The sequence below is a fragment of the Protopterus annectens genome, chromosome 3.part0 (genome assembly GCF_019279795.1).
Source record: "Protopterus annectens isolate FY-2018-M chromosome 3.part0, PAN1.0, whole genome shotgun sequence".
NCBI classification, from domain to species: Eukaryota; Metazoa; Chordata; order Ceratodontiformes; family Protopteridae; genus Protopterus; species Protopterus annectens.
Window position 1 is genome coordinate 755,702,791 of NC_056731.1, and position 24,112 is coordinate 755,726,902.

Here is a 24,112-nt window from a genome sequence, read left to right on the forward strand (position 1 = left end):
GTGAGCTAATAACACACTCATTCAACTATTTCTAACTTTAATAACTTCTAGGTGGTGCACTTGTAAAGAGGAAAAAAATCATTATGGCTACACTGTAGCAGTTAAGATTGCAATTGGAAAACAATTCTTGATGTGATTGTCATTTTTATATAATTTTGCATTCTGCTCTTCCACTAAACGTATATTGTTCAAAAAAGATGGATACGTATTTTAAGTGGTTTAATCTGAGAGTTAAACATTTTAATGGCTGAAAACCCTTGTATGACCTTAATTACAAGATTTGTCTTTATAAAATTAATTGCCAAAAACATGACAGATGCTACTTCTGTGAAAGGAATGAAAATGATCTGGCATCCTAAACTGCCAAGATGCTTCCATACACTTCTCATTCATCAAAGTAATAAGTGCACTTTATTATATCACTGTTACTTTCCGATCACACACATTTTAAAAACATCTATAAAACAATCCTGGAAGTTAACTCAACAGAACTACATTCAACTTCTAGAAATCACAGTTTACAGTAAAAATCACAGCTAAACAGTCATTTGACCTTGTGGCATATCAGCTTACTTCTTGGGAGGTTTCAATCAGCCAATACATGAAATACAGTTTCTGTGCAATGCAGATGTGAATCAACATGCTGCCACTTTGACCGGCATACTAAAGCAAAGTTTGCCAATATGATTAGCATTTCAAAACATGGATTATTTTGTCTCCACGTAACCTATTTATTTGGTCTTTGTTTATCTACTTTTCTTTGGAGGAGGGACATTCTCCTCAAAAAATCCCTTGTTTGTAATGTTACCCGCTGGAGTATATCTTGCTACAACAAAGCTAGAACCATCACTTGACGTAGCCTTTCCAACGCCCATTTTCTTGGAGCTCTTCCATATCACTGCAGTAAAATGACCTACAGAAATTGAAAAGATGATAAGAGTTGCTGTATTCTAAAAAGACTCAGAAAACACACTGTGGAACCAGTTTGTAAAATCAGTCACAGCACAGTTTTTAATATAGGAATTACCAGTTAAGATCATTCTTTGCTGAACACAATACCTGAAAATGCCTACTGCTTCCCTTTGAATCTATAGGGAACACAGATTCAGATTTGTACCCAGAAGCCTGGAAAAGTACAGTTTTGTACCTACCATAAATGTAGATGTTAGAGTGTAAACACTGCTGCAGTCATTACACTTGGGTTATCCCGCCGTCAGGCAGTTCCCCAGTCGGCCTGAGTTCCAAAGTCTTGGTCCGGCGTCGGTTGCTGTCACCTCCTCCTTGACATCAGTGGAACAGGGGTATATTAGATGCAGCAGATGCCATTTTCTTCAGTTTTTCTTGCCCCAGATGTCAGGTGCCCCCAAATAGGTAGGCAATTCAAATTGCTAGTAAAGTATACAAAAGAAAAGCAAACAACAATTTTCTGTTACCAGCAAATACTCCCCATAGGTAGTAAAGGGTAGAAGAACTAGGTACGCAACAGCAAGTAAGAGGGGAAGGAGGGAGGGTAACTTGGACTGCAGCAGTGTTTACACTCTAACATCTACATTTATGGTAGGTACAAAACTGTACTATGTTCATCGTGTTACACTGCTGGGAATCCCAAAGCTGAGGTAGGGTGGCTGGTTCTATAAGGCATTAGGGGTGGCTATAAGGCCCTGCAGCACAGCAGTGGCAAAGCCAGCTCTAGATTTGGAGTATAAAGGCAAATGGTAATGCTTGGTGAAGGTATGCACAGAACTCCATGTTGCCGCTTCCAAAATATCCTTGGTAGGGACTCCTCTGAGGTAGGCAGTTGAAGTGGCTGTTGCCCTGGTGGAGGGAGATCTAATGCTGATAGGTACAGGTTTCCCATGGTGTGTACAGCAGAAACTTATGCAATTTCCTATCCATTTTGAAATAGTCTGTTTTGAAATGGCTTTTCCCTGTGCTCCTGCAGCATATGCTACCAATAATTGCTCAGATTTTCTGAAAGCTTTGGTCTTGTCCAAGTAGAAGCATAACTGTCTGTGAATGTCCAAAGAATGTAGTAGTCTCTCCCCTTTGTTCTGTGGTTTTGGATAAAAAGTTGGCAAGTGAATAGTTTGGTTTAGAGCCACACTTGTTACCACCTTTGGCATAAATGTAGTGTTAGTTCTTAAAGACACCCTGTCCTGGTGAAAATGAGGAAAGGTTCCACTGCCATTAGTGCCTGTAATTCTGATTCGTGCTGATGTTATTGCCAGTAGCAGAGCAGTTTTCCAAGAGATATATTTTAATTCTGCTGTGTTAGCTGGCTCAAAAGGAGGTAAAGTTAATTTTTCCAAAACAAAGTTGAGGTCCCAAGTTGGAGAAGGTGCTCTACGGGGTGGTCTTCTGTTTGAGCAAAGGATTAGAGAAAATTGGTGGCTCCGTGTTGTAATGAGCAGAAATGGCAGAGGCGTGGATCTTGATGGATGAGAAGGAGAGGCCCTTGTCCAGCATCTCAATTAAATATTGAAGTATCTGAGGAATGTTTGGGACAAAAGGGTCAAGGCTGTGCGTCTGGTTCCAGGCACAGAATCTCTTCCATTTATCTGAGCAGGCTTTCCTGGTACTAGGCCTTCTGGCCTCCAGAATGACACCCATAACAGCTTTGGAGAGAGGCATTGCTTGCCTAAGGAATTTTCCGTGCAGCTAGGTTTAAGGTCTTTAGCTGGCTGTGAAGTATCCGATTGTTGTGCTGTGTCAGCAAATGTGGGATTTGAGGCAAAATCCAGGGTGCTTCTTGTGCTAAGTTCTTTAAGATTGGGTACCAGTGCTGGCGTGGCCAGTCTGGTGAAATCAGGATCATCTTTGGCTCTTCTTGCCTGGCTTTTATGGGTACCTTTGGAAGGAGAGAAAGGTGGGAAAGCATATAATTGCAGGTTTTTCCAGCTGAATGAGAGGGCATCCACTTTCCATGCTTGTGGATGGTAACTCCTTGTGCAGAATTTCTGTAGCTGGCAGTTTGTTGGGGATGCAACCAGATCTACGTCCAGGCTCCACCATTTTTGTGTTATCATTCTGAATATTTGTGGATTCAATTCCCATTCGTGGGGATCCATGATGTTTCTGCTTAGGTCGTCTGCCAGTGTGTTTTTCTTTCCTGGCAGTAATTGTGCTTGCAGATGAACTTGGTAGTCTAGAGCTGTGTTCCACAAGGTCATGGCTTGTCTGCAGAGGGGGTAGGAGTGTGTGCCCCCTTGCTTATGTCATAACTGTGGTGCTGTTTGTCTTTAGTAGTAGTTGTCCTGGATGCAGCAGGTCCTTGAAAGCTATGGGCCTTCCCAATGAAAATGCTCCCTCATGGTATGCAAGGTCTCCCCAAAGGAGTAGTCCTCAGGTGGAGAGGCTGATGGAATTGATTCCTCAGCATCAGAATCCTCATAAGGGGGTAAAGAATATCCTAGGTCTGAGGATGAATCTGAAGAAATGGACACCTGGTCAAAGATTCATAGTCTGCATCCTGTCTGGGCCTTTTTATCAGGCGGGGGATGGGACCCCCTGATCAGGGTGATTAGGTCTTCGGCCATTTTGAGCATTTGTTTCTTGGGCATGGAGGCCTGTCCTGGAGAATGCTGCATCTGTTTCTTTGTTTTTAGGGGGGGCTTAGACTTAGCAGAGGGTTTAATGGTTAACTGGATAGGTCTGAAAACACCCTCTGAAGCTGTGGATTGCTCAGCTACTTCAGTTCCCTCTGAAGGGTTAGTTTCGGTAGGCTTTAAAACTTGTGCATCCGAAGGCCCAGCCAGCTCCACGTGGGAGTTGGATGCAGTCTGTGGTTCTGTGGAAGTGGTAGTCAGGGGCTGCAAAGGTGCCTCGCTGAAAACCGGAGAACCAGCGACCGGCCTAGAAGAGGCCTTATCAGTTTTGAGCCTCTGATGTCTGCCCTTGTCTTTGCACTTTTTATGTATTCCAGTCAAAGTTCTGACGGCATGGTGTAATTGAATTTTCTGCCAAAATAATGTCGGGCAAAATCACACAGATGTTTAATAGTGCCCTTGTTAAACCTAGCAAAAAACAGACAACCAGTGACGTCGTGGTCTAGGCCTAGGCATGGGATACAATAGGAATGGAAATCCTTATGAGGTATTTGCTTCCCACTAGAAATACCATTATTAACTTTTACTGACATCGGTCTGAGGCAAGAAAAAGTTTCCCCAACGGGGTACGTTAGCTTTGCAGAAGACTTCGGTTCGAAAATCTCAGGAGTCGGCCGACCGGCACTTGTGAACTACTTTTGCTTCTGGCACCACGTGGCAAGAAAGATTGAAGAAAATCGCGTCGGCTGCATCTAATATACCCCTGTCACACTGACGTCAGGGAGGAGGCGACAGCAACCAATGTCGGACCAAGACTTTGGAACTCAGACCGACTGGGGAACCGCCTAATGGCAGGATAATCCAAGTGTAATGACTGCAGCAGTGTAACACGATGAACATCAATATTAAACATAGTACTGAAACCAGCTAATGTTCTAGTCATGTCTCTTCTGCAGTAATTAAAAGTATTACTGTCAAACTCCTCTCATACTTTTGTATATTTTAACAACACAATGAAATACAAAACTGTGGTAGTTTCTAATCCTACCAAAACCCATAATATGCTTAGCCAATGCAGTTTTGCATTTTTTCTTTGCAATACTTCATGTACTCACAAATATTTTGCTTGCAAACCAATTTATTCCCTCCTACCAAGTACACAGCTTTACATTTGCATATGGTCAAATAAATGAGGAACCGAGTGCAACACTTTCCAATCACATGCTGTATATAATCTATATTTACATCATCACCAGATTTGTCCCTTTTTAATCGTTCATGTAATCACTATTCCTGTATGCACTAAAACATACATCTAAACTATTGGTTCTTCTAAATGTGACATGTGGGCACTCCCCATAAAGGGGAACTACAACAGATGCAATGTTTTAGAGATTCCAGTGCTTGGATACACAGCCTCAACTATTAGCCCAATATAAAGATAATGAACCCTGACTAACCATATCACTTTTTTTTTATGTTTTCAACATGACTCCTACTTAAATAGCTTTACAGCAATGGTAGCGGATGCTTCATTAAAATTCACATAACTGCTGGCTTAAAGTTGATCCCTTTTACGCTGCCACCCGATCAAATTTCCAGTACTTGGGGAAAATGCTCATTGAATGCATAATGGTATTAGTGTCTGTGGGTTTAGTAAGCAACTTTCTGGCAAGACCACAATAATGCGTATATAGCTCTTCAAGGCTACAGTCTTAATTCAAGCCAACTAATAAAAACTAACACTACGCATTAAAATGAATAACAATCATGTAAATTCGTAAATTCGCAAACATGTCATAAGACAATACAGTGTAATTTACAATTTTTTTGTTCCAAGTCAAAGGGATTAGATGGCGTTTGAACACAAAAAAGATTTTTGGACAAGCTCTTTCCCACAGTGTGCTGTGTTCTCAAAAGATGAAATGATTATTCACTTCCTTCTTTCTCATTAAAGTCTTCTTTTGCTTTTACTCGGAATAACAGAATTTGAAAATTGCAGCTTCCTTTGAGAATTTCTGAACAATATGACTGGAAGGGGACATGATTTGTCATTTTTGTCATGTTTTAAGCATATTGTTTGCAGATGAAGCAGCACAGCCTTCATCTGCAAACCAGAAATCAGACAGCTTTTCATTAATTTGTTTCCATCACTGATATCAGGTCTCTGGACTCCAGACTACTCAGTAAAAGAGCTATATAAATTCCTAAGGTCTCAGTATATGGCCCCAAATGGAGAGAGAAAAGATGGACATGAAAGACCGAATGTAGCAAAACATGCATATCCTCTAAAGCTCAAAAAGACATGTAATCCTTGTGGGACGGGGTGAAAAAGGACTACAGATGCGTGTGTCCTTTTTCTGCACCACAAACCTCAAAGCATGATGCATGTGAAAATGTAAGTGTCAGGAACACAAATTCCTAAAGAAAACATTGTTAAATACAACATGCTGTGTATTGAGGAAAATTAAAAGCAAATAAATATGTTTGCATGTGGCAGCAAATGCATTTTTGAGGAGGAGCAAATAAAGTTAAATATTCTGTTTAGGATTAACAATATTTACAAAACACAACTGCAGTATACAAGACTGGACATTTACAACACTAATAAAACTCTGGCTTTAACAGGCGATGTTTAGTTTCTCTGAAGAAAAACTAATATGAAATGGGTTGAACCACTGTCTAGACAAAAATGCTCTAGCACTTATATGGGAAATGATGCACTGCGAGCATCAGAACAACAAAGGAAAGCTCCCAAGTTTTTTTTTTTTTTTTAACTAAATATCCAAGTACAGTGGATATAAAAGTGTACAGACGCCTGTTAAAATGCCAGTTTTTGTGATATAAAAAAAATGAGACCACAATAAATCATTTGAAAACTTTTCCCACCTTTGATGTGATCTATAACATATACAATTCAATTGAAACAAATCTGTTAAGGGAAAAAATAATAAAAAATGTACAATAAGATGGTTGCATAAGTGTGCACACCCTTAAACTAATACTTTGTTAAAGCACCTTTTGATTTAATTACAACATTCAGTCTTCTTGGGTACACACCTGCCATCAATTAGAGAGAGACTGATTAACCCCAAATAAAGTTAAGCTGTCCTAGTAGAATTTTCCTGACATTTACTCAGTTGCCTGCTACAGCAAAAGCCATGGTTCACAGAGAGCTTACAAAGCATCAAAGGGATCTCATTGTTGAAAGGTATAAGTCAGGAGAAGGGTACAAAAAAATTTCCACAGCATTGGATATACCATGGAACACCATGAAGACGGTCATCAAAAAGTGGAGAAAATATGGGACAACAGTGATGTTGCAAAGAATTGGATGTCCCTCAAAAATAGATGAAAGACTAGATGAAAACTGGTCAGGGAGGCTGCCAGGAGACCTACAGCAGTAGTGAAGGAGTTGCAGGAATTTCTGGCAAGTACTGGTTGTGTACTACATGAGACAACAGTCACCCGTATTCTTCATATGTAATTTGCAAAACAATACATAGTCTCCCAAAGGCATGTAGGAAAATGTGTTATGGTCTGATTAGGCCAAGGTTCAACTTTTTGGTCACAATTCATAGTTTCATAGTTTAGTACTAGGCTATCTGCCCTGGGGCATTTATAAGCCTAGCCATAGTGATGTGGTTTTCGCCACCCCACATAATGGTACAAAAGTGTACAGAATAGATTTAGAATACTGTGCCTCTGTCTAGTATTGACACAGTGAAGACCCCCTTACATAACAGAATTAGTTTACTGTGCCTCTTGTCTAGTAGAGGCACAGAGATGACCCCTGGGGTAAACCTACGATCTCCCATCCACTCGTCAAGACTTCTCTTGAAGACAGTCAGTGAGGGGCTCTGCCTAACATGAACTGGGATTCTCTTCCAGAGTATGGGAAGCCTCTGAGTTATGAATCTGTCCCTCCAGCATGTCCTATTCATATTTGTGCTGAGGTTTAAATCTTTAGCTCTCGTGGTTCTGATGGATTTGTTTTTTTTGAGGTGGAGCATGTCCATCAATTCCTGATTGGACATGGCCTTGTACGTCAGGCACAGATCACCTCTGAGTAGGCGGTATGCTACTGAACAGAGCTGGAGTTTCTTTAGTCTGGCAGCATATGACATATGTTGGAGACCCTTGCTCCTCTTGGTGAGGTACTTTTGGGGTCTCTCTAGCTGTTGCAAGTGCCGGGTGAGGTACATACCAAATGGGGCATTGTACTCAATCATGGGCCTGATAAGGGAGGAGTATAGGGGTACAATGACCTCCTTTGATCTGGATGTGAATCCCTTCATGATAAGGTGGGCAAGGTAGAAAGTCTTTCTAACCACTTTGGCAACGTGGGTGTCAAATGAGAGGTCACTATCGACTTGGGTCCCCAGGTCTCCGATTACTTTTTCCGTACTCAGTGGGTTACTGTCTATGTGATAATTTGTGGGTACTTTGTTTTTCCCAAAGGGGATGACTATACATTTTTTGGCATTTAGTTTAAGGCCATGACTCCGGCACCAGTTGTTCGTTTCAGTGAAGCCTTTCTGTAAGATGTGTGTGTCAGCTGGTGTATCGAATATGGCTCCTAGTTTGCAGTCATCTGCAAACTTTGTCAGCCACAACCCTCCCATGTTTGCTTTCACATCTGAGAAATAAATGCCGAACAAGAGGGGTCCCAGGAAAAAGCCCTGTGGGACACCACTAGTGACTGGCTTTGAGTCTGACATGGCTCCAGCGATTTTGACTTTATGGGTTCTATCCTTTAGCCAGTTTGCAACCCATCTTGTGACATATGGATTTACATTTAAGCTGTTGAGCTTGTCTATGATGCCTGAGTGGGGTATTGTATTGAAAGTTTTAGCCAAGTCCAGGTAGGCTGTATGGACTGCTTTGCCCTCGTCAATGGCTCTAGTGACTGTTTCGAAAAAGTCAACCAGGTTCAAAAGGCAGGATCTGCCCTTTACAAAGCCGAACTGGGTGGGATCAAGTGTCTGTAAGTCCCCAATGTCTCTGTTTATGAGTTCCATAAAGATTCTTTCCATAGTTTTGCAGACCAGGCTGGTTAAGCTTATGGGGCGGTAGTTACCAGGGTCTGTAGAGGTGCCTCCTTTGTGGAGTGGGACTACTGTTGCTGTACGCCAGTGTTCAGGTACATATCCTGTAGTAAGACTAAGGTTAAATAGCATTTTTATGTGCGGGTTTAGCTCCTCTTGGAGTTCACATAGCACGCAACCTGGGATACAGTCAGATCCCATTGATGCTGTGTTTTTAGCTTTGCTGAGGACAGTTCTCACTTGGACATCTGAGATGACAGGGGGGGGTTACATTGAGCTGGGATAAGTATTTCTTCTTTTGGGGGTGAGGGAGGGGAGAAATTTGCACTGAACCTGTCTGCCAGAATGTTGGCAATATCTGTGGGTTCAGTGTATTTTATGTCATTGTGAACTAACTCTGAGCATATCTGAAGGCTCCGCCCAGATTTCTAACATAGCAGAAGAAGGCCTTGTGGTTATCTTTAGTGTTCATAGTGATTTTTCTCTCAAAGTTGGCCTTGGATGTTTTTATGAGAGAACGTAGCTTTCTACTAGTGCTAATCAGAGATGCCTTCTCTTTATGGGATTTTGCTCTGTCATGCAGTAGCTTTCTTCTTTTATTATACAATTCATTTATGGCTGGGGTCCACCAGACAGGACGCCTGCCCTTGGTGGAGAGGGTCTTGGTTTTATTTGGGATTGCATGATCCATGCATTCTTGGAAATGTCCGTAGAAAGCATTTGTGAAGGATTCAGCATTGTGGGATGTGGTTTCCACTGGCCCAGTGGGCTTAAAGGATACCATCTCAGTTTTAAGAAGTGTAAAGTCGGATTTTGAGAAGTTTTTCACTGTAGTCTTTTGTGTTGGGGGTGGAGGTGGGATATGTATATCCAGGGTGATTAGTTTGTGGTCGGATCTCACTAGTGAGGGGTATACTTCCGGTGTGAAGCACTGTCCCCATGTTTGTGATGATCAGGTCTAGTATATTATCTCCCCTTGTGGGAGAGGTGACTAGCTGTTCCATTGCATTTGAATTTATGAATTCCAGGAACCTTTGGGCTAGGGTGTTTGGGCTAGAATAATGCACCCAGTCTATGTTAGGGTAGTTGAAGTCTCCCAATATGATGGTGTTTGGTGTCCTTGATGAATATGGACACTCCCCCTCCCTTTTTGGTTTGGCCCGAGTTTTGGGGCCGAAAAGCATGATACGGGGTATAGCCTGGTAGCGCTGGGGTGCTCTCAGGAGCCTTGAACCAGGTTTCAGTTACTGCACAGACATCGATGTTCTCCATACTGAGGAGTGCTTTGAGAGCCTGCATCTTGAGATTTAGACTTATGGCATTGAGCAGCATTACCCTTAATTTTTTTCCATTTTTGTTTTCTAAGGAGGTGGGTTTGTCTTTTGAGCCTTGCCAAAAAAAGGCACTATGGGGGTGGCAAGAGCCTTAGCCAATATCCGGAAGCCCAGTGGTGACAGATGCAAGCCGTCCCTTGCAAAGCAGCATGGCTTGTCCAGCATGTCATCCCAAGCAGACAGACATTGGATTCCAAAAGGTACATTTGGCGCAAAAACACTTCACATGACCAAAAAAACACCATCCCCACGGTAAAGCATGGTGGTAGCATTATCATGCTTTGGGGTTGCTTTTCTTCAGCTGGAACTGGGGTCAAGGTGGAGGGAATTATGAACAGTTCCAAATACCAGTCACTTCTGGCCCAAAACCTTCAGGCGTCTGCTAGAAAGATGAAGAGGAATTTTACCTTTCAACATGACAATGACCCCAAGCATACATCCAAACCAACAAAAGAATGGCTTCAAGAGAAGAAAATTTTAAGTTTTCGAATAGCCCCACCAACAGAAAATCTGTGGGGTGACCTGAAGAAGGCTGTGCATAAGAGATGCCCTCACAATCTGACAGATTTGGAGTGCTTTTGCAAGGAAGAGTGGGCAAATATTGCCAAGTCAAGATGTGTCATGCTGATAGACTCATACCCAAGAAGGCTGAATGGTGTAATTAAATCAAAAGGTGCTTCAACAAAAGTATTAGTTTAAGGGTGTACATTCTTATGCAACCAGCTTATTGTACATTTTATTTTTTATATATTTTCCCCAACAGGTGGGAAACATTTTGAAATAATTTATTGTGCTCTCATTTTTTTACATCACAAAAACCTGGCACTTTAACAGCAGGTGTGTACACTTTTTATATCCACTGTGCGCTGCCATTTTAGGCATAACCAGGGTCAAGTGATAAACCTTTAGAAACAAAATACACTCACTTGAGTCACTCCTTAAAATGGAGAACATCTATATCTGTGCAGTGGCTGAGACCTGGTTCAAGGCTCCAGAGAGCACCCCTGCACTACCAGGCTATAACTCATACCACACTTTTCGGACATGTAACCTGGACCAAAACACCAAAGGCGGTGGTGTGACCATATTCATTAAGGATATCCACACCTCCAGGCTAGTTGCTCAGCACAATGCATCAGAGGTTATCCAAGTGCAACTAACTCTGGGCAAAACTGCAATCCAAATAGTAGCTTGCTACAGATCCCACACCATGCCCCAGGATTCCCACTCCTCTTTTCTTGATGTACTGGAAAATATTAGGGTTCAACCAAACACCCTAATGGGAGACTTCAACTACCACACCATTAACTGGGAAAACTACTCATGTACCAACATCTTAGCTCAACACTTTCTAGAATTCATAAACTCCAATGCCCCGGATCAGCTTATCCACACTCCAATGCCCCGGATCAGCTTATCCACACCCCCACCAGAGGCAACAATATCCTAGACCTAGTCATTACCAACATGAGTGACTGGTGTTCCACATCTGAATTCAACTCCTTGTTGGTCCAATCCGACCATAAGCTAATCACCCTTGATAGCCACATCCCGCCCCCACCCCCCATTTAGGAAACCACAGTAAAAAAATTTCTCCAAAGCCAACTTCATGCTTCGTAAGACATTAGTGGTGAACTTCATGACACCCATGCAGATGGACAATACAGCTACAACTGCTGAATCCTACACAAATGCACTCTATAAGCACTTACATGAGTGCATGGATCATGCTATCCCAAACAGAACCAAGACGCTATCCTCCAAAAAAAAAAGGAAGCCAATCTGGTGGTCCCCTGCCATAAACAAACTGTACAACAGAAGGAAGAAACTGTTGCAAAAGAAAGTAAAATCCCATGAGTGGAGAAGCTCTTTGGTCAGCCTCAGTAAGAAGCTGAGATCCCTTATAAGATCCTCCAAAGCTATGTACGAAAACAAAATTGCCACCAATTCAAAGGACAACCACAAAGCATTCGATAGCTATGTCAAGAATCTCGATGGCAACACCCAGATCTGCTCTGAGTTACAGAACAAAGGCATGAAAATTACAGAACCAACTGATATTGCCAACATCCTGGCAGATAGAAACTTTACCCCCCTCTCTCACCCCCTAAAGGGCCCATATCTATACAGGAAGAATGCAGAGTCCCTGTAATCAGAACTATGCAGGTAAAAGCTGCACGCTCTAAAGCCAAAAACACAGCATCCATGGGACCGGACAACATCCCAAGCTGCATTTTACACTAACTTCAGAATGAACTGGCTTCCCCACTTAAGCACCATGTTCAATAATAGCCTCACATCAGGCTTTGTGCCCACTGAATGGTGCACAGCAACAGTTATCCCACTCCACAAAGGGGGAGCCACCACTGATCCCGGGAACTATCGACCTATTAGCCTGACGGGCCTGGTCTGCAGGGCCATGGAACTCAAACAAAGACATTGGAAACCTACAAACTCTGGATCCCACCCAGTTCAGGTTTGTGAAAGGCAGATCATGCCTCCTGAACCTGATCAACTTCTTTGAGGCAGTCACCAAAGCCATAGATGAGGGTAAGGTGGGTCACACAGCCTATCCTGACCTCGCCACGGCTTTAGATACCATCCCCCATTCTGGAATTATAGCTAAACTCACTAAACTAGGTATAAATCCCTATGTCACAAGATGGGTTGCCAACTGGCTCACTGACAGAACCCACACTGTAAAAGTTTGACTCCAAATCTGACCTCAAAGCAGTGACAAGTGGAGTACCACAGGGTTCCATCCTGGGATCTCTTTTGTTTGGCATCTACTTCTCTGAAGTACAGGACTAGGAGCCATAGTCAAGTCCCCAAATGATGTGGACATCCTACAGAAGGGCCTCGCTGAGACAGATGCCTGATGTCAGAGCCATGGCCTCAAGCTCAATGCCAAAAAGTGCAGTGTCATCCCCTTTGGTAAAAACTCTGTACCCATGAACTACCACATAGGCAGCAATCTACTTAACACCGAATGCGTGACAAGAGACCTTGGGACCCAGGTGGACAGTAGTCTCTCCTTTGATAGTCACATCGCCACAGTAGTCAGGAAGTCCTTCTACATGGCACACCTCATCATAAAAGGGTTCTCATCCAGGAAAAAAAGAGGTCATCCCCTCTACTAGACACTCATTAGACCCATTATAGAGTACAATGCCCCTTTTGGAATGTACCTCACAAGACATCTGCAGCAGCTGGAAAGGCCACAGAAGTACCTCACAAAGAGGATTACTGGCCTCAAACAAATGCCCTACATGGACCGCTTCAAAAAACTCCAGCTTTACTCTGTAGCGTATCACCTACTATGAGGTGATCTCTGCCCAACATATAAAGCTATGTCAAACCCAAAGCTGTTGGACGTGCTACACCTAAAGAAATCCCAATCCTTCTGAGCTACGTGCTCTATGGACCTAAACCTTGTCACCACAATAAACAGGACATGCTGGAGGGATAGATTCCTGTCCCAGAGACTTCCCATACTCTGGAACAGGCTACCCATCTATGTCAAGCAAAGTTCTTTATTAGCCCTCAAGAAAAATCCTGATGAGTGGATGGGAAATAGGAAACGCACCCTGGAGATCACTTCTGTCTCTCTGCTCGACAGTGGCACAGGAAAAGAATTTTCTTGGGTGGCGCAAGCCAGGAAACCTTGCTGGCTAGGCTTACATAGGCCCTTGGGCCAATAAGCATAAGCCAAGAATTAAAACAAAGCAAACTATATTTAATCAATGCTATAACAGTGACAAATTGCAGTAAAAAAATCAATGACATATTAAAGAAAGAACATTGTCAGATAAGCCCATGATTAGAATTGTACTGTTTCTTGAATTGAGCATAGTTGATCAGCCATGGTTATAAAATAAATGGCAATGTGTGCTTTCCAACTGACTTCTTGAAATCATTGAAGGTGGTGGTTGGCAGTCTCCTGTGGTGTCTTGTTCCAATGTGTTTTAGAAAAGTTTGAAAAAGGATTTTTGGTTATTGCTAGTTGGTAGGATGAGCTAACTAGAAAGCTGTCATCTTTATCCCTGACAGCGTATGCAGAGCTTCTGAGGATTAAAAAATGTCAAAATGGAGGGCAATAAAGTTCACTTCAGTAAAAACATTAGAACAGTATGAAAAACAGGCTGCAATTTCTCCTAAGTGCCAGTTGTAAGACAGTGATGCTCCTGTGAGGTCTTAGATGAAGGAATCTCAGAATTATTTTTTCTCTGTTTTGGAGAATATATATATTTTGAGAGAAAAGTAAGGCAATTATTGGGAGGGAGTATTCCAATTTGGGCAGTTAAGACATCAACTGCAACAGCTTGCCTGGCTTCCTTTGTTAGGTGGCAGGATTGCTATTAGGCACTTTAAGCTGAGTGAGCACGATTTGTGATTCAACATTGTCACGTGGTAGAAGTTTGAGTAACAGATTGTAGTGGTTACAGGTGAGGACCACAGATTTGGATTGACAGAGTTGTTGCTAGCCTTTGTTAGTTCCAAAAAGCATTATTGTAGATTTATTAGTATGTAGTCTATTATACATCCTTTTCTAGGAAGTGTGAAGTCATTTTCTAATGCCTTGGATAGTTTTCTCTCAGATGCTCTGAAGAGGACTATACAATTTCCATAAAAGTATGATATTAAAGTTTAGTAGTTCTCAGCGGAATGTCATTAATAAAAACAGTAAGTAAGTGAGACTAGTACGGATCATGTGAAACCCCCATGGAATTGAGAAAGGGGTTTGGATTGCTCTTGCCATTCGTCATAATGAATGTTCTGTGAAGCAGATAGTTTGAAATGTCACTTAAGTTTCCGTACTAAAATGTTACAGTCAACACATTCAAATACTCTTTTGTGGTCTAGAACATAGCGCCTATAAGCTTAACTTGAAAATAGTGTGTGTTAGTAGGTGGATGGCCATGGAGGCACTATATCTGGATCCAAAACACTCTGTCACTGAGAATGTCATATTCAGTAATGTACTGTAGGATTTGTTTGTACAAGATTTCAAATATTCTGGCTGTTAGGTGAAGGCTGCCAGCCTAGCCAGAAAGAATCTGTAAATACTAATAAAAGCCACAGGCTTGTTGTCTTAAATGGAAAAAAAATAAATAGTGTTACATGTGGAACTGGAAAAAAATGTAACAGTGCACTCTGCTGGCAGAAAGCTGACTAAGTAAAGCATGTTGTGACCCTTTGATCTAAACACTGTTCCAAAATGTCTAAATGAAGACATTCTATTGTTTTAAACAAGAGTTAAATTGCTAGATTTAAACATGCAAATGTATTTTATTGCTCTGCTTCCTGTCCAGCTGCAAGACAACAAAAGGAAATGTTAAGAATGTAAATGTAGTTTGTTAGCCTGGGAACCCAGGGAAGTGTGAAAAATTATGTAATGGGAACCAGGAATGTGATTTTAAAAACAGAAAATCAGAGAGCATTCAACATTTTTGTCTTGACCATCCAAGGCTTATCTTAGACTTGTGTTTTCTCTTAGAAATAGCTAGAAACTAGAAAGATTAGACCAAGTTTTTCTGTGATGTCAGAACTGTACTACTGAATTATTTTAAGTATTTCTCTGTGATCTCTGAACTCTTGACTAGCACTGTCTAGTAAAAACATTGTCTTGTGTTTTTAATTTATTAAATATTTCTAAACCCTTTTAACTGTGGCTGTTTTATGTAGAGAAAATTTAAGCTCTAAAGTACATTGCATATTTATAGTGATTACTGTCCAAGTCACTCTAAATACGCCTTGACTGTTCATTTGCTAATATTGCACAGTAATAACTGGACACTTCTGTGGTGGTGCAGCGGTAGCGTTGTTGCCTCACAGCAAGAGGTTCTCCAGTTCGATTCTCGGCTGGAGTGCCTTCTGTGTGGAGTCTGCATGTCCTCCCCATGGTTGGGTGGGCATTCGAAAGACATGCGTAAATAGGCATGCCTTCCTTGAAGGTTGAACATAGAGCTGGCACCTCGGCATTCGTCAAAATCTACTGCCAATCATTAACGGACCAGAGTTCCGCTGTGGCAACCCCTAACCGGGAAAAGCAAAAAGACTACAATAATAACTGGACACCCTTTCATAAGGGCCTTTTAGTAGCCGATATTAGCTGGATGGTGGCAGTGATTTCTACCGTATAGACTGGGAAAAGGAGCATGGCTGGAGAGCCTGTGCCAGCCTTCCCCCAAGAGTGTCTGTGTGGTTGTATAAACTCTTCTCAAAGTGCGTTTGTGTGTCAGCTACTTGGGCAGGGACACACGAAGCAATGGTTGGACAGAGAGGGTGCTGGAGGTTTTAGCTCGCCCAGCTGGCTGAGATCTGGGCCCTATAGCTGTGCCAGTGGGGAGTCTTATTGTGAACCTGGAGAGCAAGGGAGCAACCAGCCCCAGACTGACTGTGATCTCTGTGTGCTCTTAAGGGAAATTGCACTTTACTGTGTGTATTTGTTATCCTTTCCTCCTATATGAGACGCCCCTAACTTGTGTTAGTGGGGAGGGATTGAGGCTCCTTGATTGCTGAGCTAGGGCACAGGCATCACACAGGGCAAGGATACCCATTTGTCGATAGTCATCTGTAGTTTTTGGTTCCTTGAAAACCAGTGATCTTACTCACTGCCACAGAAAATTAAAATCAAACAAAGGAAAACCTAGAAAAGCAAAATCTTAGTTTGAGGACATGTCCCTTTGATCAACAAAGATCTGTACTGGTACAAATTCACAAAGTTGGAGGGGGGGGGTCATATAAGACACAAACAAGTTTAGATCCATAGCCCTCCCATCATTGTGTGCAAAATCATGGAATTAGTTCTACAACATATAAAACATGACTGCTTCCTAAATCATGTATTTTTTTCAAAGCAGTAACAACAGCACTTGATGGAAGGACTGACCGCATGCAGTTTAGCTTACCACTCTAATATTCAACTTTATTTAACACTAGAAAATGATTAACAAATGAAAAACAGTGCGTGTCAAACCACATTGGCTTAAAAAAACACCAAAAAAAAAAAAAAGTGGGAAGGAGGGACTGCAGCAGCGACGAATTGAACATCTGCTGTTACGGTAAGTTTACTTACACAAATGTATTATGTTCATTATACTAATCAATGCTGAAGTAACTTTAGTTATATGGATAGATTTCACTAGCTTATAATATTTACGAGGTAGAAGTAAAAGGGACCAGGAGCCCCTGGAGAAAGATCCCAGTAAAAGCCTGATCTAGACCTAGAGAAGGATTCAAGCTTATAGTTTTCTGGAAAGGTATGTGCAGGGGACTTGTGTTTATAGTACTTTGGAAAAGTATGTGCAGAGGACCAGGTTGCTGCTTTTATAATACTCAACTCCAACCTATTCCAAAAAACAGATGAAGCCAAGGCCATGGTAGAGTGGCCCTTGACCCTTCCTGGAATAGTTTTGCTGTGGCAAGTACAACAAAAGTTAAGTGGTCTGTTTTGACACAGGGTGTCCCTTCAAATCTTCACCAGAAATAAGCAATAGATCCAAAGATCTGAAAAATTTACTTAGTCAAGACAGTGCACAATTTGTCTGTGGACATCCAATGTATGGAGTATCCTTTTGCCCTCATTTTTAGGTTCAGGAAAGTAAAGGGGGTGATGGATAGTTCAGCCTAAAGTAAACTTGGATGCCACTTGAGACATAAAAGGATTAGTTCTCAAAGAAATGGCATCTCTTTGGAAAATGAGATGGATCAGAGAAATCAGTAAAAAGTACAGTTTTGTACCTACCATAAATGTAGATGTTCGAAGATCCACATTGCTGCAGTCCTTACACTTGGGTAGTCCACTGTCCTCGGTCGGCCCGAATATCAAAGTACAAGGCTGACGTCGGTCAAGGCGCATTTGACTGACATCAGGACGTCAGGGTACAAATGCGCATGACCGACGTCATATCCTCAGTCTTTTCTTGCCCCAGATGTCAGAAGACCCTAAAAATAAAGGTCAAAACCAAAAGACAGCAAACAACCAACCAACCACCCTTGCACTAACTATATGTACAATATATACAATATACACAATATGTACAACCCAACCCACACAACCACCTCTAACAGCAGAGGGGAAGGAGGGAGGGTAAATTGGACTGCAGCAATGTGGATCTTCGAACATCTACATTTATGGTAGGTACAAAACTGTACTATGTTCTTCATCTCGCATTGCTGCAGTCCTTACACTTGGGTAGAATACCAAAGCAGAGGTAAGGGAGGATGGCTAACTACAAGGAAGCAGGAGCTGCCAAAATGCCCTGCAAAACAGCAGTGGCAAAACCAGCCCTGGATTTAGAGTAAAGTGGCAGGTGATAATGCCTAGAGAAAGTATGCACTGAACTCCAAGTAGCTGCCTCCAAAATATCCTTGGTTGCCACTCCCCTCAAAAAGGCTGTTGAAGTGGCAGTAGCCCTAGTGGAATGAGGCCTAATCCCAGCTGGAATCTCCTTGCCATGATGGGAATAACAGAAAGCAATGCAAAACCCAATCCACTTAGAAATAGTTTGTTTTGACACAGGCTTGCCCTGAGAACTCAAAGCAAAAGAAACAAACAACTGCTGAGACTGCCTGAACCCTTTAGTTCTGTCCAAATAATAACGCAACTGCCTGTGTACATCTAAAGTGTGCAAAATCTTTTCCCCTTTATTTTGGGGATTTGCATAAAAAGTAGGCAAATGAATAGTTTGGTTTAAAGCCACACTAGAAACCACCTTAGGCATAAAGGAAGGATTAGTACATAATGATACCCTATCTTTATGGAAAATCAAGAAAGGCTCAACCGCCATAAGGGCCTGCAATTCAGAAACCCTTCTTGCAGAGGTAATTGCCAACAAAAAAGCAGTCTTCCATGATAAATATTTCAACTCAGAAGTAGCTGCAGGCTCAAAAGGTTGTAGAGTGAGTTTCTCCAACACAAAATTGAGATCCCAAGCAGGAGTAGGAGCTCTTCGGGGGTCTTATATTCTTTGCCCCTCTAAGAAATTGCTTGAACAAAGGATGAGAAAACAATGGTGGGACACAATCATAGTGAGCGAAATTGCTGCAGCATGAACCTTAATAGAAGAGAAAGACAAACCTTTGTCCAGTAACTCAGTAAGATATTGAAGAGCCACACTCAAATTAGGCTCAGAAACATCAAAATCTTTGCTGCACTCCAAAATGAAAATGTCTTCCATTTATCTGCATACACTTTCCTTGTACTAGGCCTTCTAGCTTCCAAAATCACATTCAAAACTTGTTGTGGAAGTTGAGACCCTCTATGGTTCAAAACAGAATATGCCAGGCTGTTAGGTGAAGAGAGTGAAGTTTGACATTCAGCAAATGGCTGTCCTCCTGTGACAACAGGTGTGGAATCAAGGCAAAGGCCATGGAGGCTTCCGTACCAGACTTCTCAGTAATGGGTACCAGTGCTGTCGAGGCCAATCTGGAGCTATTAAAATCATCCTTGGCTTGTCCTGTCTGACCTTTAGAAGTACCTTTGGGAGGAGAGGCAGAGGAGGAAAGGCATACACATGAAGATTGCTCCAATTGAAAGAAAGAGCATCCACTTTCCAAGCTGTGGGATGAAACCTTTTGTGCAAAACTTTGGCAGCTGATGGTTTAGTGGAGAAGCGAACAGATCTATGTCTGGAGTTCCCCATGACACTGTCAATTTCTGAAATACATGAGGATCCAATTTCCACTCGTGGGGATCCATAATTGCCTGCTCAACACATCTGCTAAGGAGTTCTGTGCTCCTGGCAGAAACCTTGCCTGAAGATTGAGCTGTAAACTGAGAGCAGTCTCCCACAAAATCATTGCTTGCCTGCATAGAGGATAAGAATCGTTCCCCTTGCTTGTTGATGTACCACATGACAGTTGTGTTGTCTGTTAGAATCAACACCTGCCCTGGAAGAAGTAAATCCTTGAAAGCTATTAATGCAAACTGGACTGCTAACATCTCCTTCAGGTTGATATGTAAATGTTGTAGTCTGGCAGGCCACTTGTCTTGTATCCACTTTCCATTTAGATGAGCTCCCCAAGCTTTGTCTGAGGCATCTGTCGTTAAAATCTGACTCGCCTCTGGCCGGGTCACAGAGAGTCCCTTGTTTAGGTGACATTCCTGAGCCCACCACAAAAATTCCTTTTGAATGCAAGGTATTATTTGAATGACAGTGTCCAGATCCTGGCAGTGCTGTGTCCATACATTTTGAGATACCATTGCAGCTTCCTCATATGCAGTTTGGCATTGGGAAGCACCAGAATACAAGATGCCATGAACCCTAAGGCTTGAAGGACTGTCCTTGCAGTCAGCCCGGACTGATGAGATAGCTGATGGAAGTAAAGGGATAGACTCTTGTTTGTCCGGGGTTAAAAAGGCCATCTGGGATGCTGTATTCAGTCTCACACCCAGAAAGCACATGTCCTGAGAGGGTACTAGACTGGACTTTATTTCGCTCACAGAATACCCCAGGCATCTTAGCACTGCTATCACATATTCCAAATGATGAAGAAGCTCTTCCTTCCTTGAGCCAGAATCAGGCAGTCGTCCAAATAAGGATAGATCTGTATTCCTTTTAGCCTGAAAAAAGCTATCACTGGAGCCAGAACTTTCGTGAATACTCTGGGCGCAGTAGATAAGCCAAAGGGCAATGCAGAGAACTGATAGTGAGAAGTCCCAGCTCGAAAACGCAGATACTTCCTGCAACTTAGTCTGATAGGAACATGAAGGTAAGCCTCCTTGAGATCCAAAGTTACCATCCAATGATCTTTGCCCAGCAGAGGTAAAAGCTGCTGTAACGTCAACATTTTGAACTTGGGAATGTCCAGATAAGTGTTGAGGGTAGATAAATCCAAAATTGGTCTCCACGTGTTCCCTTTCTTTGGTACTAGGAACAGGCGAGAATAAAATCTTAGGCCCACTTCTGGCATAGGGACCGGCTGTATGGCCCCTATTTGGAGTAACAGAGAAACTTGCTTGTGAGCCTCTATTCTTTGTTGAGGAGGAACGTCTGGCATGCCTTTGAAAGGAGGCAAGGTATGGAAATAAAACCTGTAACCTTGGTGTATGATATCCAATACCCATCTGTCTTGGGTAATTAAACTCCAATTTTCTTTGAAAAGTGCCAACCTTCCTCCCAAAGGTGCTGCCAGACGAGAAGGCTCTGGCAGCTGAAAAGGTAGGTCATTGGGTCTGTTTACGAAAGGACTGACCCCTGCCCTCACCCAAAGACTGTGCAGGAGAACTCCCTGTTCTAGGCCTGAAAGAGCCCTGATCTACCCCTAGACTGGGAATCATAAGAAGGATACGTCCACCCCTTAGTAGGCCAATTTCTACTAAACTTTGGAGGCTGGACCTGCAAAAAATCTTTAACAGTCTGCATAGACTTAGCCTTGTCTTCCATTTTCTTTAAAACTGCCTCAACAGGAGGACCAAACAATACGTCAGATTGTAAAGGAGCATCTAAAATCCGTGTTTTAACATGTTCAGACAAATTTTGATCCCTTAGCCAGGCGTGCCTGCGAAGAACTGACCCAGTGGCAGCCACCCTAGACGAGGCCTGTACAGCATCAAAACCACATTGCAAAGAATGCTTACCCACCTGTTCAGAAACATGTACTAAATCCTGCAACTCTTTACAATCAATACCAACTGCCAGAGCATCAACCTTAGACTTCAATTGTGAAAGGAGATAGTTTTGGTATTTCAACATGTGAAACTGGCAATTCAAAGCCCTCATAGCAAGAGTGGAAGTATAAACTTTCTTTCCCCATCTATCCAAGGCCCTAGCCTCTTTGTCTGCAGGAACCGGATTCTTAACAACAGAAGCTTTAACACCTTTAGGCCCCTGGCTAACAGTTTCTGGGTCTGCCCTAGGACTCTTAAAAAGATACTTATGAGCTTCAGGCACCCTGTAATACCTATCCGGCTTAACAGGAGCAGGAGGCAAAGAATCAGGATTAAGAGAAGCCTCTGAAAAAACATCTTCCACTACATCCAAAACAGGAGGTATAGCCAAAGGCCTATACTGGGGTAAAAACAAAAATTCCCTAAGCCTTTTCCTGGAATCAGAGAAGTCCTGACCTTCCCACTTAAAATGCTCCCTCATGGAATGAAGAGTTTCTGAAAAAGAAAAATCCTCAGGAGGAGAAGCAGAGGGAGTAGAATCATCCACATCAGAATCAGAATAAGGAGAGTACTCCTGCAAATCTTCAGCCAAAGACTCTGAAACATCTGAAGCCTGCTCAAAACCCCCCAGCTCAGGCTCCATCCTAAGTCTCTTATCAGGAGGGGGCATAGAACCCCTAATCAAAGTAATCAAATCTTCTGCCATTTTAAGCATATGCTTCTTGGGCACAGTTCCTGAAGAGCTAGGGGTAACACCAACTGAAGCCAAACCTGGCCTGCCCCTGGGAGAAGCCTTTGAAACAGAAGGAGAGGGCCTAGCCACCCTGGGAAGGGAGGGGAGTATAGTAACCTGAGAAGCCCCCTCAGCCTGACTTGCCTCCTGAGAGGCCACATCTTGCAATAATAAAGTCTCACCCTGGGACCACAAAGAAACCTCCGGTGGAGCCACCGGCTCCACCGACACCTCCAAAGAACCGGCATCCGGTACAGACGGTTCTTCTAGCCTAGGCTTAACTGCTTTGTCCTTGCGCTTCTTCGAAGCGGGCGTCTGAGCATCCGACGGCATTTTATAATTGCACCGCTTCCCAAAGACTAACCTTGCACAATCCAACCTTCTCTTTATAGTGCGTTTGTTAAATCTAGCACAAGAGCGACAGCCAACAACGTCGTGCTCAGGCCCTAAGCAAGGAATACACAAAGTATGATAATCTCTATGCGGTATCTGTTTCCCACAAGAAATGCAATTATTGACTTTTTCTGACATCCGGTAAATGACTGAGGCAAGAAAAACTAAAATATTCCCAACGGGTACTTAGCCAACTTTGAACTCGGTCTGAAACTTCAAATCGAAAAACCTCAGAACGCCAACCCGGCACTTGCAATGCTGCTTCTGCATCGGACCATGCGGCAAAAAAGACTGAGGATATGACGTCGGTCATGCGCATTTGTACCCTGACGTCCTGATGTCAGTCAAATGCGCCTTGACCGACGTCAGCCTTATACTTTGATATTCGGGCCGACCGAGGACAGCGGACTACCCAAGTGTAAGGACTGCAGCAATGTGAGATGAAGAACATCTGCTTTCTATGTTAAGAACCTCATGTCAGCCAGGTTAGCTGGTTCAAATATAGCAAGTGTTAGCTTCGCTAACAAAATTAAGATCCCAGGGATGGGCCACTGGTTTTCTTGGAGGCCTCTTATGCAAACGTCTTTCAAAAACATTTTGACATGAAAATGCACTGAAAGAAGAGAATCCATGAGCAGGAATACTGACATGGCCAATAAGGTAACCCTGAAGGAGGAGTAAAAAAAGCCATAGGATAGTTGCTCATGAATACTGTAAAAATTAGAAAACAACTAGCCCTGAATGTGTGCTGGTTATGTTGTTGGCACCAACTTTTCCAATTAATATACGATTTTCTAGTAGCAGGCTTTTTTGCTTCCATTTGTACAAGCTGCACATCCTCTGTAAGCAAGTGCTTAACGGGAATTATGACCTTCTCATCTAGGCAGTCAGACTAAGTTGACTGGAGATAAGGTGTATCAAACACCCCTTATCTTGTGTGATTAAATCCATTCTCCGAGGACATGGCAATTGGTCCTAGCTATTTTCAAAAGAAAGGAGAACCGCTGTTGCCTGGGCCAGAAGTCACTACAATGATTTTGTGGGGAGTCCTAATCTTCAGAAGTACCCTGGATATCAATGGAAAGGGTGGAAAAGGATACAGGGACATTCCCTGTCCAAGGAAAAGAAAAGGCAACCATCTTCCAAGCCTTCTTGCATGAAGCCCTGGAGCAGAAGCTTGCCAGCTGATTGCTCCAAGAGGAGGCAAAATAGGTCTATCTGAAGAAGTCCCCACAGATGGATAAAATTTTGGAAAACATCTTGTTCTAGTTTTCATTTTTGTGGGTCTACCCTTGTCCTGCTAGGGCACTCTAGGATACCTAAAGAGTGAGACTGGGCTGTAAAGCTATATCTCAATGGGGTATGACCTGACTCCCCTTGATGTGTCACATGATTATGGTATTGTCTGTAAAAACCTAAGGAGGTCCCAGGGACCAAAGAATATT

General features: G+C 42.6%; 1 protein-coding gene across 1 annotated transcript in view; it reads right to left on the reverse strand.

The window, feature by feature from the left end:
* Positions 1-206: 206 nt before the first annotated feature.
* Positions 207-24,112, reverse strand: part of GLIPR2 (GLI pathogenesis related 2) — a 1,300,660-nt gene continuing 1,276,754 nt past the window's right edge. The window contains exon 5 of the mRNA XM_044065100.1: positions 207-913. Within this exon, the coding sequence (XP_043921035.1) occupies positions 747-913 (167 nt within the window). The 3' untranslated portion in view covers positions 207-746. The remainder of the gene's footprint in view (positions 914-24,112) is intronic.